At 38.8% G+C, this 12,511-nt stretch overlaps 1 protein-coding gene across 2 annotated transcripts; it reads right to left on the minus strand.

Moving 5' to 3' along the window:
- Positions 1 to 640: 640 nt before the first annotated feature.
- cnga4 (cyclic nucleotide gated channel subunit alpha 4) lies at positions 641 to 7,496 on the minus strand. 2 transcript variants are annotated; one of them, XM_051072542.1, is made up of 8 exons: positions 6,978 to 7,496; positions 6,252 to 6,554; positions 5,658 to 5,753; positions 5,427 to 5,533; positions 4,060 to 4,643; positions 3,638 to 3,883; positions 2,252 to 2,417; positions 641 to 1,629 (listed from the first exon to the last, which is right to left on the minus strand). In XM_051072542.1, the coding sequence occupies exons 2-8, from the start codon at positions 6,401 to 6,403 to the stop codon at positions 815 to 817; spliced, it is 2,166 nt and encodes a 721-aa protein (XP_050928499.1). In that variant the 5' UTR covers positions 6,404 to 6,554; positions 6,978 to 7,496; the 3' UTR covers positions 641 to 814. The 2 variants fall into 2 exon arrangements, with proteins under 2 accessions (XP_050928499.1, XP_018558260.2); XM_018702744.2 differs by lacking the exon at positions 6,978 to 7,496 and having other exon boundaries at positions 6,252 to 6,731.
- Positions 7,497 to 12,511: the final 5,015 nt, after the last annotated feature.

Raw genomic sequence — 12,511 nt, forward strand, 5'->3', positions numbered from 1 at the left:
TGTCAGATTAATGTGGTGCAGTTGCAGTTGTAGTGCAGTTGAGTAAGCATATAAATAGCATAAAATTAAAATACTCAAGAACCCCAAAACTATGCTTGAGCACAATACTTCGGTTACAGTACTTAGTTAGGCCAGAGTATTCAGATCTTTAAGTTCAGTTAGAAGCAACAGTGCGACTTTATAAAAGTCCTCAGTTACAAGTTAAAGTCAAGCATTCAAAATTCCATCAGCTAAGTAAAAGTACATAAGTATTATTAGTAAAATGTACAATCAAATGTCAAAGTCATTATACAAATGAATGGCTCCTATTGTTGTTATATTATCAGATTATTACTGAAACTGATTCCTTTTTTGGTGGTGGTGGGGCTACCTACAATTGTGAAGAGAAAGCCAATATGAGTATTTGAATCAAATTATTCATATCTGCTCTCAATGACTAATATTTATTCAATTAGTCAAATCAAAATGAATATACGTTTTACAAAACCTCACATAAAGGTTGTGCATTACATTCATTTTAAAAGTATCAATTCACCATTCAACCTTCAAAAATTACCTGCTCAGTATTTAACAAATTAAAAAGAAAGAAGCATAAAAGTAATATAAATTAATGTAAACTTCAAATACCACCTGTCATGTAGTTTCAACAGTAACTCTGTTTCAGATTTATTCACAGTGGGAGATACAATGCTACCATCTAGAGGTACAAAGTTGTATTGCAGACAGTTCGTCAATGGCCCTTTTTTTGTATTTTTATTGATATAAAACAGATAAATACACAGACAGATTTTTAAAGCTTTGTTCTACTTTTCAGTTATTTTGCTTTATTATTCTTTTTTTTCTTCTCTTCATCTTTCTGCCCCTCTTCCTCCTGTTCTCTTATCTCTTCAGTCTCTCTCTCTTCACTTTTCTCCTCTTTCTTGTCTTCAGGCTCAATCTCAGCTCCATCCCCTTTCCCAGGTCTGTCATCTCCTTTGTCTCGGTTTTTCTCTCCATCGTCTTCTTTTTTCTTTTCCTGATCCTCTGGGTCCTTCAGTCCAGATTTATCTCCTTCAGCCATCCTTTCCATATCTTCCTTTGTGCTTTTAGTGCTCTCTCCATCTCCCTCTTTACTTACTTCATTACTATCCTCTCCCTGTTCCTGTTTTTTCATCTTTACATCTGAACCCTCCTCTTCCTCTCCTTCTGCCTCTTCTCGCTCCCATTCAACTTCCCCTCCCACCCCATCACCTCTTCCCTGGACTCCCTCTCCCTCCTCCCCATCTTCTGGAAGCTGAGTCTCCAGTGCTGCCACCTCCCACTCCAGCTGCTGCACCCTGGCCTGCATCTTGTGATTGCTTGACTCTAGTTCCACCATGAGTCGAGCTAGTTTTGTTTGCAAGATCTCCAAGTTGTCCTCTAGCCTTTTTATCTTGGTTTCGACTTTCTCTGACTCTACCTCCTCCCCCTCCCTGCTCTCCTCCAACATGCCCATCTTGGTGAGGATCTGTCTGCCTTTCTCCTCCAGGTGATGTTTGGCTGCAGGGAACTCAGATAACACGTCTGTCAGGTCTTCTTTTGACAAGCTAAACAGGTCAGAGTGGCCAATGCTTCGGATGTTGGCGGTGCGACGATTGCCTGACTTGTTACCTAAAAGAAAATTTTGATGAGATTGAAAAAAAATAAAATAAAATAAAACAATATCAGTAGATAAGATATAATTCTCCATTATCCAAGATGAGCCCATTTCAAAGTTTAAAGGAACGTGAGGGAAATTGTAGCCATCTTAAATCACAAAGGTCAATAGTATTAATATTTAAGTATTCATATTTTACAGTTGTATCTCTCAGCTCTGTGCTGCATAATTTATGTGTTTAGAGTTTGGTCCAACTTTGTACAAAGACTGGAAGCAGCAACTCCAGACTGTCTTACTGATCTGCTGCTGATAGACTGAATAAGCTAACTAACTTAGCCTGAAGTCAACCATATAGATAGTAGTAACTATGAGGAAGTACAGCCATATATACTTTAAGACTAGTCTTAAATTTGAGTTCAATTACAAGCCATAGGCTGTCAGATTTTCCAGTCCTGATCAGTCTTTGTACCATAGTTGGTACTCTGTTCACTTCATTTACAGTGAATGCAATAGCAAGGACCTAAAGAACCATAGAGAGATGTCTCTTCTCTTCGTACCAAATCATGTTTGTCTGCTTGAAGCATATGTAATAGTCTCATACTCTACATTTGCTCGCAGTGTTAAACCCTGACTTACCTTTGATGTTGAGGATACTAATTTCTCCAAAGAAATTCCCCTCACTCAGCACAGCAAACTCTGTGACCCCATCATCTGCTACAACTGCGAGTTTTCCCTCCTTGATGATATACATTTCATGGCCAACGTCTCCTTTCCTGCAGACGTACTCTCCTGGACTGAACACCTGCATGATGAAGACATAACAATTTCATCCTTAACTGTTGTCTGAAAACATTTCTGATGTGCTAGATAATAAATGAGGCAACAAGAATATGCCACTGAGTCACTGAGTACTGAACCTGGGAGCAGCCAGTTCACTACAAAAAGGATTGAAACAATTGAGTTTTAAAAAAATACAAAATCACAAATCCACCTGCCTGCTATTTCACTTTAATTCTGTTTCCATGAATTACACAGGGGCTGTTTCTTTTTTTTCTTACTGCTTTATTTTGATAATTGATAGGGGAGATGACTTTAACTTTTGGATGATGTATTTCTTGTTGTCATACATCTGTACAGTATTTATAATTTATTAGACTGCTGTCTATAAACCAAATTTAAGATCTACTCTACCCCCAAAAAACAGAGACTAAGATGAACGTTGGACAGACTAGAGGGAGACATGTCTTACCTGGTTTCAGTTGATATATTACTCTTCACACCCAGCCATGTGGCTTTTGGTGAAGCTAGCTAATCCTGTCGAATCCCATCTCCACCCTTTGACCCTAAATTCCCAGATTTGCCACATTAACTGTTACAGTCAGGTCAAAATGTGATGTTGGTGCTTTGAATCTCTTTTACATGTAGCTCTCTCAACCCCATAATGAATTTCCATTTCGACAAAGAAAGACATCTAGAGTATAAACAGAGTTAGTTATAATAGGCTTTTAGTGGTGACATTAAACAACATCTATCACAATTAATTTGAAGGGAGAGAGCCACCTCTCATATAATGTCCTCTGCAGTATATCAACAATATCAAGCAGAAATTGATAAAAGACAGAGTAATGTCATGTTACGGTCGATACACTAAAAAAGCAGCTCCCTCATTTGCCGCAACATGATGTCATCTGACATCGCCCTGCACTGGCCAATCAAAACTGTCAAAACGTGCGTCCCTGGCAGATTACTGAAAAACATGAACAACAATAATTAGTTGTCCTGTTTGCAGTGCATCACAACCACTGTGGAGGATAATATGGTGGTCACTCTAACCTGCCAGAAGTGTGAGACTTCTGTCTTATTGTAATATAAAAAGTGGTCTGATAAACCTTCAAACTCATGGATCCACAGTATTAATCAAACTGGAATTCATCAAATATTTTTTGTTCTGAACACATACATACTATCAACATTGCTCAACCCAAAGCCCGCCTGAACTCTTTGAGCAACCACTTTCCTGACCTGAGGTGTTAGCTTAAGCACCAGCTCCTCCAGCAAGCTTTTCTCACAGCTCTGGAAGATGGTGACTTTGGAGAGTGTGGGGACGTGAACGCTGACAGCAATCTCTGTCCTCAGGTGAATGGGTAGCTGCTGCAGGATTTCATTCTCTCGCATGATCTTCTTGTTGATGTGAAGGTGCTGGTACCAGTTGTCAATACGCTGTCGAAGCTCCTTGCTAATGTGATGGCTTCGTAGGTATGCCCTCACCTGAGAGAGGAAAAGAAGAAGCTTATCTTCCACAACACAAGAATGATGTAATCAAACCTGAAAGCATCTGCCACTAATTTTTTTAAGTTGAGTTTAAGTCATACAAGAACATTTCCAAAATCAGAAGACTCATATCAGAAACAAACAGTCTTATTTCTGAACGTCTTCCAGCTTACCAGCTCATGGTTTGGGAAGAAGACATTATCACGGTCACTTAGGCTTGAGATGACATCACCAACGTTGCCAACAATTGATGCAAACACCAGCACGGCAATGAGCAGGTCTGCAATCATGAACAAGTATTCCTCTTCCCTTTTCGGCAGGGGGGTGTCTCCTACTGTAGTGAAAATCTGAGCAGAGAACCAAAAGCAGTAGATGTACTGACGGCGCAAGGAGGCAAACTCTGGCTCGGTGATGTTGGGGTAGACCCAGTAATCACTTCCAAAGCCAAGGTAGCTGGACAGTGCAAAGTAGAGACAGGCATTCCAGTGGATCAACACAAAGATATAGATCATGAGCTTGGAGATGCGGAAGGTGTTGGGGTAGGAGGTTCTTGTTTCCATGCGATCTAGGGCCTCATTGAGTCTCGGCAAACGCAGAAGGCGGTTGATCCTCACCAGCGCAGTTTGGATGCCAAAGGCAAAGTAGAGGAGGTCGGTGGGGAGCAGGGACACCAGGTCCCTTAAGAAACGTTTAGAGTGGAGGTAGCGCTTCTTCAGCTGAGCTAGGTCCTTTATCAGGATGCCCTGATCCAAGTAACCTGGAAAGGGAAGAACAAGGCTGAACAAAACCTACACTGGTACAATGACCTGGCTTTAAGTTAAGCTTTTCAGGAGTATTGAATTGACTTGACTTGTGGGAGTTAATAATGCTTTGACACAAGATGAGTGTTTGGTTGCAGATTTAAGATTTTGGGGTTAAAATACTGTACACGGTCAACATGACACTATATTCACTGATTGTTATGAAATAACACTGAACAACTGACTAAGGCTGATTAGATGCAGCAGTACTTATGCACCAAAATCAGATATATGGGAGGATTTAGAAAAATCTGAGTTTACAGTATCAGCGACTTTTGGATTTGGATGTTGATGTGATCGGTCACAATTTTGATTCGAACATGACATAAATAATAACCCAGTCATGCTTTGATTGATGATTTTACAAAATCAGTCAGTCAGTCATTTTACTATTGAATTATACTTGAATTATTTTTAATGTCAGACAGAATAAAAATTATTTCCTAAAGGAAAAGAAGAAAAACAAATTAGCCACTTTATCTGTGAAGGTTTCTGGCTCTGATTGGACTATTTGGATTGAAATCTGGAAATTTATACCTTTATAAATGTATAACTAATAAATAAGAATATTACATATGTAATCTATGGTCTGATTGTTCTAGTCCCTCTTTATCACTAATGCTTTCTTTTGTATAGTATTCCTTTATTCATATGACTGCATATGTAACAACAAATTTGAATCTGAAGAATTATATTATATTTCAAAGACTCAATTAAAGCCAAAAAACAGAAGCATGTACCTGTGTGAACAGTGACGACCATGTCTAGTATATACATGAGGTCTACCAGATAGTCCAGAGTGAGCCACACAGGCAGGTAGCTCAGTGCAATGGCAGTAAAGCATGTCCTGTAAAAATATAACCAATGAGACTGCGTTTTAAGAGATATCAAATAATTATATACATATTACATATTACACACACACACACATATATACATATATAATCTGATATTCATCATATTCCTTCTACCTTAAAATGATGATCACCCAGTTGTAGACAATAGGAAGGATCATGACCTGTAGCCAGACATAATAAAACTGCTCTGCTGGGTCCACCACCCACTCCCTCCAAATGAGAAGAAAATGATGACGGAGAGAAGGAAGATGGAAATAAGAAGAACGTGATCAGTCATACGCAAGGTAAACTACAACTAAGATATTTGAAATCATATCTATAGATTTGACATCAATAGGATTTTTTTTTAAATATTAACAAAATGGTTCTGAGAATTTTTATACAAAAAAACATATCAATATTGAGATAATACTGTATGCTAATGATCAGAAAATTCATTTTGTCTATATTTCCACCTATATATTTGTAAAGACTACATCTACAGACTACATAATTTAAAAAGGCTTAAATTCCCAATGCATTAATACGGAAGAACAGTGCTGATGTATACAAGTGAACAAATGATCTTGTTATGGGTGAAAAGAAGCTTTTAAGTAGATTTAAATAGCTGGACTGCAAACATGCAGTGTACTGAATAAATTTACTATGAAAATTACTACCATGATCCCATCTACTGGAAAATGTAGACTCTTCATGGAGTTTACTCACTTAACTTCAAACTTCAGACCCAGAATGGTGTTACGTTTCCCTTCGTCCTTGACTCCATCTTCTCGTTCCTCATTCACTTTCTGGCCCCGATGCCACCTGAGGAGTCGCTGCCATTGGTTACCTCTAAAACTATTATCACCTGCTTTATCCATTCTCCAAAGTTTAGTGTCGGACTAGCACATTTTTTCTAAATGAGGATGACCTTTACTCTTCATCTTGTTCTCTTCTGCTTCTGTCTTGCAGTATGGTGTGGTTCTAACAACAAACCAGGTCTATCTGAGTGCTGCTTGGTGATGCTGGTCTCTATGGAAGGAAAACACAACAGATGTCATGTGTCCTCTGGGAATTTTTCCTTCCCCTTGAAAACCAGAGAGGTCTTCCTCTGCACATCCCAGAGGCTGCTAGAGACAAACAATGACTGGACTATAGAGCCATTCTCAATATACACATACAGTATAACTTTAAATATTGTATGCTACATTAAAGAGAACTGAAAATTAAAAGAAACAATAATGTGTTTTTTGATCTAATGATGAAATCTGGACAAAATTAAATGTTTACCAAAAAAAAAAAAAAAAAAAGAAAATGATATTTAAATTGAATAATGTATGCCTATAAACTGGAAGAGTGTGAAAGTGAAATTAAAAAATATGAACTGGGAACGTGGAAAAGTAACAAACAGGTTAGAGTGAAAATACAATAAAAATCGAAATCAAAATAAAATACCCATTTTCAGCGGATGTTGGATTCCGCAAAGGTTGTCCCCTGTCCCTGATCCTGTTTCTGATATTCATGGACGACAGGCACACAGGCATCTGCAGGCACAGCCGAGGTGAGGAGAGTATCTGGTTTGGGGACCTCAGACTTGCATCCCTGCTCTTTGCAGGTGATGTGGTTCTGTGTATTGATCACTGTGGGCCCTGCTATCGCTCAGACTGATGATGCTCATAGTTGCCCTCATCAATTTGGAATCAGTCAATAAGAAGCATTGGAAAAAAAGTTACAATTATGTCAACATAGAACATCTTCTACAACATGTGTTTGAGTTTCACCTTTCTAGCCTGAACCAATAAAAAAAAATGTACAAAGTTGATCCAATCAAAAACACCACTAGAGGATTCCTCATCTTCACCATCAGAGAGTTCACAAACTAGTCACATAACTGAGTGTATAAAAAATAGTAAAATAAAGATCTTTTAAGAAATCCATCATTTACATTTTAGGAGGTCTAAACCCACATTTTTTTCTCCAAGATTCAGGAGATGACAAACAAAAACAAAATCTAAGTAACACAGTCATATGAAGGGAAAAATGAAGGAGGTTCAACAAAACCTGATGCTGTTGCCAATGTACAACGTTAAACTAAGATACTGTGACCTCTTCTTCTACTGTAACGGCGGCAGCTGGTGCATCCTCGCCACCTACTGGAGGAGGGGCCACATTCATTTCCATTAGGACTGGTTAACATGAACCAAGTTTCTTTAAATCTGTGTTTAGCTCCTCCCTATCTTTTTTTTTAAACTTCAGATTCAGATTATTTGTCTAAACCACATTCACATAGGCCTGGTGGATGTTTCGCCATTAAATACACTGTTTTACACAATAGTGTGTGTCCTAATCCTGGTCTTGATGTGACTGTTTGCTCTCTGGGTGTTTTCCTATTAGTTTCGACTCCGTTACTTTTTTTTTTTTTTTTTGCTTTATTCAAATAAATAATTTATTTTGCTTCCTTCATTCCAGTGCTTTTGCCAGGCAGGCCTACTTGTGATATTCTGTTACAGCTGAAATTCAACAGGGTGAAATGTAAACAATATGGTCACATGACTAGAATAGAAATGAAACACTACCTTTACATTTACCTGCAGATGTCAGTGTTTCCTCTCATATCACACTAAGCACTTTATTCATGGTTCTGATAATGTTGCAATTAACAACCCCTCCTCTGTCACATAAATTCCTCATTGCTGGATTGGGAAATCATGGGTTAATTTACTGAGGTGATAAAGACCCTCATGTGACTGGTTAGTGAGAGTGAGAGGTTTAGTGAAACCAGATAATGAAAAGATATCCTGGGTATGCTGAACCTGCTTCCTGCATATATATATATATATATATATATATATATATATATATATATATATAATTGAATGTAACCATTAATCCCCTGATCCATATGAAATTTTGTGCTTTTGACCAATCCTTTTTAAATCTGGCTCATGTGAGTCCCACATATTTATGAAGATTAGAAAAAGGGGAGTTTGAGTGTGGATTATTTCACAGCAATGATGCTTAGTCAGCAGTAAGGAGCAGTGAGGAGGAGAAGTGAGGAGCAGTGTGGATGTTTGAAAAAGAGGTACTTTGGGTTGGGATTGTTTCAGTTAACAATGATGCTCAGTCAGAATCTTTGTTTCTTGTGTACTGCAGCCAAAACCCTGTCAACATTAGTACAGTCTTTATATACAGTCTATGTACACAGTAGATACTGGATAGTGTTAGTACAGAACTGGGTCACAGTGTTAGAGCCCTTCATACAGCAGTGTGGAGGAGCAGCAGTGAGCATCAGTGAGGAGGAGCAGTGAGGAGGAGCAGCAGCAGTGAGGAGGTGTGAGTCACAGAGGCCGTGTAGGAGGAGTTAAAGTAAGATGGCTGCGGGAAAGGGAAGAGTGTTTGAGAAATCACCGAATGGGATGTTTATCTGTCGCTAACAGGATGCACAGCAGCCCGAACGAAGGAGTGGTTCATCTGTCAGCTCCCCCGGCTCAGTGTGGTCTACGCCGCCGGTCGTCTCCACGTTACTCTCGCGCCGATCTCCCATTTACTGCTCTGACATTGTGGAATTCATTAGCAGCTAGTCGTTAGCAACCTATCAGCGCTAACTCACTAGCAACCAGCTAGCAGGTATCCGTGGACATCAGCAGCTCGCGACAACTGTTGAGACAAATACAAACATCCAAGGCGAGTAACCTCTGAATAACCTAGCATTAAAGAGCCTTAGCACGTCAAATAGATACATTAACCACATGCATGGTTGACATTTCTAAGCTAGCTAATTACCTTTGCACTACCAACTAGCTTGCTACATCATCTCGCCATTGAAATGCATTGATTGTTGTTTTCCGGCGGACTCCCAACAGAAGCCGCTTCGGCTGGATAGTATGAGCTCTGGTTCATGCAGATGATGAGATGTAAAGCTCAAATGTTAACGCGACAACGTAAAGACACCGAGCAGTTTAAAGGCAAGGTCGTACTCTTTGACGGGTGCATAGCTCAAAGCTAACAAGGTGCGCTAACAGTCAGTCAGACTGAAGGGGACACATGAGCCCAAACACCGCAGTGATTGATGTCTGTCTCTGTATCGTACGGTCTGTAAACGATGGAAATTGTTTGTCATGAAACTCAGACACATGTAGTGCTTTGGAAGTAATCTTTAGCCTCTCTAAAGCACTTGACACCTGTAATCTGTAATCCGGTGACATTTCAAACTGAGTAGATCAGTTCTCTTGATTAGAGGCAGGTGTCTGAAGTTGTACTCAAAGTAAAAATTCAAACAAACAAACAAAAACAGGTAATATCCTCATAATGATTGTATGAATTCACTTGAGTACTGTCTGAGCAGATACTCAGTTATGTTTCTAACACAGTCATTAAGTGAGGAAATCAATCAATGCTCAGCCAGACTCAAGTATTCTTTACTTACTCTTTGATTACATACTCCAGGATTTAAATCAGAGTTTTGTAGTATGAATGTCTTTATTTAAGGTCCATCTACTATTGCCTTCAACCGTTTCAAAGCCTTAGTCAGCACTGTTTCCAAGCTCAAGAATAAACTTTGGTGCTCATGAAATTTGGTTATTTTTAGAATAAATTAGACTAATCAACTAACTGACTGAGAAAAAAAAACAGTCCTGATAATCAGTTTTTTTTTGTGTACTGGTTTCATTTTGTCATATGTGATTATTTGCTGCTTTCTTAGTCTCAGTGATGAAATACTGAACTAATATTTGTGGCTTTTTGACTGTTATTCAGGCAAAATATTTAAATACGTCATCTCAGATCCTGGAAATTTGTAGTTTTTCAGTGTTTTGCAGATCAAATAAAATAAGCCGCTGATGCATTAAAAAATGAAACTGATAGCCCTGTATTGTGTGTAACGTAGGCAAACATCTTGCTCAGCTGCTCTGTATCAAGATTAGTGTAAACGGTATCTGTCAGAGCTGTTGTTCAGATCAGATTTCCATCACACTCGCCCCGTCTGCTGCGATAGCTCACTGCCTCCATCACTGCAAACACAGATGTGTTCAGTGTGATTCAACACTGGGAAAAAACACAGATAATGACAGACGTAGAAATGCGAGGAATGTGACAGACAGAATCAGCAGAGACCTTCACCTGTTTTCACACCTGGACATTTCCTACAGACAGCAGGTGTGGTTGTTTTCAGCCAATCACAGGAACTTTTTGGGGAAAAAAAAAGCTTTTGTTTTAGCTCACAGTCTGTCTGAACCTCAGAGTTTATCTTGACCCGTGGACTTTGCGCTCTGAGATCAGTCAAGACGAGCTGTGGTGTGGTGTGTTTGATCACTAACCTTTGACAAACTCCCGAGGCAGCCTCCCTTTAATGGAATCTGCTGTTGAACTTTGAACTCATTTTATGGGTGTTTTTATGATGCGGTGTGTGTGACCTGAAAATAAAGCACATTTTGAATCTCAGTATGTGGTACAGCTCATATTAGATGGAAATGCTGAGGCAGACTGGCTGACGTGAGTTGAAGGTAATTGCATTTTCAGTGGATCGTAGGCTGTACTCTCAGTAAAGAGCTTATTCACGGGGTCATTTTGCTGTAGATGTCTCCGGTTTGACTCTTTGTTAGTTCAGTTTGTTTCTGCTTTCATGACTAGTTATAGATTCATTTGGTAAAATGAAGTAAAATGAGTATCATTAACTTTGACTCAGCTGCTGACAGCTTGTGAATCACTAACAAAAATGCGGACGTTACATGTTACCTGCCTTTGATAGGGTTGTTGATACTCATACAGCTGCTGTATTAAGAAAAAACATGGTGCCTTATTGATTTAGGGAAGCTAAGCCAGAAGTCATCAGGTCTGTTACTCAGTCCAAATCATGTGACTTCAGTCCACATCATGTGGCCGCAAATAATAACAAAATATGTTTGTAATTCCCTTTTACAGTTACTTACGTGCTCTTCCTGTGAACCTATGAATGATCTTTTATTCTAACACATCAGAAGTGAAACCAAACTAGATTTCAAGTTTCAGGGCTTTTGGCATTAACTTTGAACTAAAATGCATTACAGTGAAATCAGGTTTCTCCAGCAGAAACCTAACTTTGAAGAAAGGTTTCTCTTAAAGGAATACCACAGCGAGAATCAAATAGTAGCGGCAGGGAAAAAAGGCATCAAAACATCAAAACCACTTCACTGCAGCATAATCCACCTCTCCACTGTGGATCCATCTGTTCAGTCATTTCTAAATAATCCTCACAATAAATCACTAAAAACGCTCCTCGGGGCTGATATGTTTGGAACTGTGAAGATGTGAAGTAGTGTATTTAGCTGCTGACTGTGGTGGAAAAACTGAATGTTTTTAAAATTTACGAGTGGAGAGTATTTGATACTCAAAAGTTTCTGAAAGTTCTAAAAAAAAAAAAAACAGTCAGAGTGAGGCTCTTGTCTATTCAATGAATTATGAGAGCGGTAAAGTAAGGGCATAGGGATTTAAGTAATAATCAGAGGATGAAGTCTACAACAGTGCGACTTGCTGAGCCTCCATCTCTTCAGTATAACAGTGTCACGTCAGAGGTGTCCCTGATTAAAAATGACATGCTGAAGGCTTGAGTTTGCCCAGACTGAAGCATGGCTGCTGCTGCTTTTATCTTTGCTCCCTTGTGATATTATGCAAAACTGATTAACATACAGAAAGCACATTTACATGCAACCATGTAGAGTCGCTCATATTCTCAAAAAGTCTTCACTCTGGAGATCTGGGCAGACAATTTTATGTTTTTACCCTACAAGCTACAACCTTGATGCAGAATGGATTATGTTTTTTTTTTTTTTTTTTTTTTGTTTACTGCATGTAGAGTCTGATCGAATTTATACCCTTCAGTAAAGCCAGTAAAATGTTTTGTTTAACCTTCCTTTTTGACCAGTTTGTTGAGAAAAAGTTAGTGGATGGTAAGATTTCAGATTTAAATAAAGAAATAATTTTATTTAAATAAATGTGGGTCAAATAACTGACAT

This window comes from Lates calcarifer, linkage group LG1 (genome assembly GCF_001640805.2).
Source record: "Lates calcarifer isolate ASB-BC8 linkage group LG1, TLL_Latcal_v3, whole genome shotgun sequence".
In the NCBI taxonomy this organism is placed as follows: Eukaryota; Metazoa; Chordata; class Actinopteri; family Centropomidae; genus Lates; species Lates calcarifer.

Excerpts from the sequence above, each read along its gene's own strand:
- cnga4 (XM_051072542.1), bottom strand. The coding sequence starts at position 6,403 with ATGGATAAAGCAGGTGATAATAGTTTTAGAGGTAACCAATGGCAGCGA. Across the intron at positions 5,534-5,657 it reads TGGGTGATCATCATTTTAAG|GACATGCTTTACTGCCATTG; the intron begins GTAGAAGGAATA and ends ATATTTTTACAG. Across the intron at positions 4,644-5,426 it reads GGTCGTCACTGTTCACACAG|GTTACTTGGATCAGGGCATC; the intron begins GTACATGCTTCT and ends TTCCCTTTCCAG.